Source organism: Chrysochloris asiatica, unplaced genomic scaffold, assembly GCF_000296735.1.
Source record: "Chrysochloris asiatica unplaced genomic scaffold, ChrAsi1.0 scaffold00009, whole genome shotgun sequence".
NCBI lineage: Eukaryota > Metazoa > Chordata > Mammalia > Afrosoricida > Chrysochloridae > Chrysochloris > Chrysochloris asiatica.
This window is the reverse complement of record NW_006408527.1, coordinates 20,923,307-20,927,689: the sequence shown is the minus strand read 5'-3', so window position 1 is coordinate 20,927,689 and position 4,383 is coordinate 20,923,307. Positions and strand designations below refer to the sequence as shown.

The 4,383-nt window shown below is 42.6% G+C and overlaps 1 protein-coding gene across 1 annotated transcript in view; it reads right to left on the bottom strand.

The window, feature by feature from the left end:
* Nucleotides 1–1,095: 1,095 nt before the first annotated feature.
* The window catches only part of KDM5B (lysine (K)-specific demethylase 5B), a 98,547-nt gene continuing 95,259 nt past the window's right edge, over nucleotides 1,096–4,383 (bottom strand). Inside the window, exons 26-27 of the mRNA XM_006834125.1 lie at nucleotides 2,975–3,295; nucleotides 1,096–2,438 (exon numbers count right to left, since the gene is read on the bottom strand). Coding sequence (XP_006834188.1) covers nucleotides 2,301–2,438; nucleotides 2,975–3,295 — 459 coding nt within the window. The 3' untranslated portion in view covers nucleotides 1,096–2,300. The remainder of the gene's footprint in view (nucleotides 2,439–2,974; nucleotides 3,296–4,383) is intronic.

The following is a 4,383-nucleotide window of genomic DNA, read 5'->3' as shown; positions in this document are numbered from 1 at the left end:
CAACAGTTATCCCTGGTGCCCTTCTGGCTCAGGGTCCAGCCTAACACAGTTCTTCCTCTCTCCCACCTCACATACCTTAGGACTACTGAGATGGACACTGCCTGGTGTTTTATCTTCTTTCCCCGTAAGTTTAAAGTTTCTTTAGGGTACAGGCCATTTTCATAGCTCACACACAATAAAACATGGATTTAGAAATCCTCATCACTCTGTAGTCATTTTGGGTACACAACAGACGAGATACATGACAGGTAAATCCCTGTCTTCATCTGTAGCACTGACAGTGTGAAAGAGGGGAGGAACAACTACATAGAATTGGGGGCAACTGCCATCCTCTGAACTTCAGTATCATCACATGGAAAAAGATCGATGCTTCTCACCTTGGGAGGTGATTTCAAATACACACCTGCCTGCCTTTCCTCCCTCCCTCACCAAGGTTACTATTGTGAGGTATTGTGTACAACCTACAATTTAAAAGGTCTAGTATTGGGGTGGGGGAGGTGTAGGTACACACTAGATTAGCAAAAGGCTCTATAATGGTATGGGGTTTGTTCATATGGCAGTGTCCCCTGGAGGTTTACTTTCTCAGAGGACGGCAAGGACCAAGATGGTTGGCATCCAGTCATAATGCTAGGGAGGTTCTAAGACCAAAAAGGCCTAACCACTATTACTTTAGAGTTTCTGGAGGCTATATTCTTCGTTGGCTCCAGAACCCCATCAGACCAGGATAGACAGAACAACTGTGGGAAAACTGCAGACAAGTAGGAGTCATTCTTAAAAGAGATTTAATTAAGTAAATGCATAAAAGGGGATCATACATTTAAATTGCCGTTACATCACAAACGGCTGAGTTTTGTTGTTGTGGTAGTGGTGGTCATGGTGGTTTTATGGCTATAAAAATGTGGGGAAAACAAACATTAGTAACAGAACAGAAAAATAAGCAAGAATCTGCTTTGTTCACAGGAATGCCTTCTCCACTGAAAAACAGCGCCTTCTGAAAAGAGGGGAAAATACATGTGGACTATGCACAATATAGCACGTTAGAAGATATGGAGGAAGGCAGAACCTGGGGGTTCAGAGGTTCTCTTCAGACCATACTTTCCCCACCCTCGGAACCTTACTATAAAGCAAGCTATCCTATCAGTTCAAATATAATAAAAGCATCTCCGAAAGAGAAATGATTTGGCAACATTCAGAGAAAGCATATTTTAAAACAACATGGCTTTTTAAAAGGTTCTGTTACTTGAAGACTTGGGGTGAAGGGGTAGGAGGAGATGTCATTTAGTAGTGGGAGCCCACAAAACAGAACAGGTTACAACAGAAGAACCCCTGTTGACAGGCTAGCATCCATGGCTACTGCTGCCTGGTTGGATAGGCAAAAGCAGGCAATCCCCTTCTGGCTCTGAGAAGCTCAAAAGGTAGAGGGGCAGAAACTGCTGTAGTCTAATGGCTCTAAATAACCAGCATTTAATGTTATATTATGACCAAGGATTTATTCCACAATATAAACTGCAACATTTGATACAAGCTACCCAAAAAATAGGGGAGGGAGGAAGGGGGCGGGAAGAAAGCCAAAAATACAGCTGTGGCGATTACTTACAGAGCAGTCTCTTTTCTACATCACTAGCTCATCAGTGACACTAGAAACTAGACATTTGTAATCTGTACATCAACCAAATGCTAAAGCACCAACACACTGTTCGGAAGTTTGCTTTGCTTTGTTTTAATTCCAGCCACTGAAACCAGACATAGAAGTTATTGCTCAGATAAATAAACCTAGTCTACCAAGGGGGGAAAAAAGTGAAGAAACAAACAAAAAGTCCCCAAAGTGAAAAACGCAAGTTCCCCAATGTGGTAACAGAGTAAACAAGAGAGAAACTCCTCAAATGAGGGTTTACTGGAATTTCTGGTGCCCTTCTGGACACTGAAACCGAGGTGGACTCTTTTAAACTGGTAAATCCCAGACAGAGATAAGATTTTAATGCTGTACATGAAAAGGTGCAAGCTTCAATACCTTCCAAGCTGGTGGAAACCCCTGCAAAAAAACAGTCAGTACTTCAAATCTCAACAACCACAAACAGCTCTTAAGGAAAAAAATACAAAAAGTGTCAAAAAAAATTTTTTTTAGTTGTTTTTTCTTTTTTTCAAAGAGTTCTGGAAAAATGATCCCATAAGGAATAGAAATAGCACCGTTTACAGGCTGGTTTGGATACCAGTCCTGTCGCTTTGCTGAGAAATGGAAGGAATCTTCTTGGTTGGAGTCCTGAATTGCATTAGGGAAAGGGGCTTTGTATTTGTGATTTTTATTTTCGGCTTGGTGCGTCCTTCACAGTACAGCGCACACAGATGTAGTCTTCTTTCTCTGCCATCTCTGGAGAAACACCAACACAGACCTGATGAAACCACTGATTGCAGCTGCCATCACACTGGACCCAGTCCACCTGGTTACAAAGAGCAGGGAGATGGGGTTTTCAGAGGAAAAATGCGATTCAAATTTGGGCAGGCCAGCCTCAAGATAGTCAGGCCGTTTACCACTTAGCGGCCACTGTCCCACACACCACTGGGACCTCTGAAACAATAGCTATGCCAAACGAGTGTAGCTGGCCCACCAGCCAAAGCAACCGAGTCAAAGCCATTCTTCAAGTCGTGACTGCTTTGGGGTTAAGACAGCGTCGCTCTGTGATAAGCAAAAGGGCATTACACATCAGCATCCCTCCCACCTTCTTAGCGCCGGGACGGTGAAAAGCTGGAGTAGCAAGAAAAGGAAACAGGGAAAAACAAGAGTTTCTTCAAGAAAAGGGAGGAGACCCAGGAACGATGGTAAGAGCAGAGATATCAGTGGGGGAGGGCTGAGCAATCCATTCAGATCAGCTCAAAGCAGATAAGCAGAAGAGAAAGACCCAGCGAGATGAGGTCTAGCTTACAGGGTTTCTGAGTTAAGGGAAAGCACGTCCTCTATGGCCCAAACCTCACTGACCTCATCTCCTTCTGGCTGCAGGCAGCTCACAGCTGGGCAGATGGCATCTTCATCCTCAGAGTCCTCCTGTTCCGAATAGGATGTGTCTGAGGGCAGGGAATGAGTTTCAGCAGAACGTGCCAATTCATAGCTATGCTCTCTCTCTAACTTGAAACTGTTCGTGTCCTTGGGGTGGCTCAGTTTGATTTTCTTCTTTTTGGGGGTCCGCATTTTTTTAATTCGATCCCACCGCTCACTGGATAGGTCCTCTCTTTCCAAGCGTCTCTTCAGTTTTCTCTCAAGACTGTTGATTCCATCTCGCTTCCCTCGGCAGCAATCATTCTGGGTAGAAAACGGGCAAATTCAATTTTAGTGAATCTACAGAGAACATGTGTATTAGAAACCAAATGCTCCTCGAATGAATACTGAAAAAACACATCAACTTTAAATGTCCCCCACAAAACAATTGGTTTAACTAACTTTCTTCTCCTCTGTGTTAATGCTACTATTAGAACTCTAGAAAAAAGGAAATGTTAAAGACATTTCAATACAGCCAACTAGCACCAAGAGACAGAGAGATGCCCATAAAGATTCTTGTTTCCACCAAATCCTGGACTAAGTGCTTAACTCCTAGAGATATTCTGCCCATATGTATTTGTGTTTATCATCCTATGACCTGATGGTCCCTAAAGGAACACAATCCTGCTTTCCTTTTTCAGAGGATACACACCCACCCCTAATAGGGCATAAGGTAAATTAATAAATGCCATTACAAGTCCTCATGCTATCCTTCAGTGAGGGTCTTCTCTGAAACAGCCTCAGACTTTCTTAAGTTGTTTTTCTATCTTGATTGCATTGTCAGGGAGCCTTAAATGCTATATATACAGGTCAGTTAGCTCAAAGTTGTTGTGAAGTGCCGTTGAGTCAGTTTTGACTCATAGTGACTCTGTATAGGGTTTCCAAGGAGTGGCTGTGGAGTTTGAACTGCCCACCTTGCAGTCTAGTGCATTATCCCACAGCGTCACATCATGACTCCGATGAACTCAATAGTAGGAAGAAATAGCAGCCTCTTTAAATATATAAAGAAATGGGACATTATATACTATCCTTCATAAGTCAGTACTAAAAATGCAGTATTCTCATAAAATTCTAATTTTATAACCTAGCTGTCTTTACAGGTTGAGAGTGGATAAAATAAAGCATTTGTTAAATGTGGATCCCAGGAATATACCAGATTTTTTAAAAAGACTTTATCTCAAAAGACCTTCCCAGTTATCTTCATCTCTATAGTATCATAAAAGGAGAAAATTTTTGCTTCTAGCTGTTAACATACTCGTTTGAACTGCAAGATTGGTGGTTCAAGCTCACCATCTGCTCCTTGGAAGCCCTATACAGGATCACTATGGGTTGGAATCAACTCGGCGGCACTT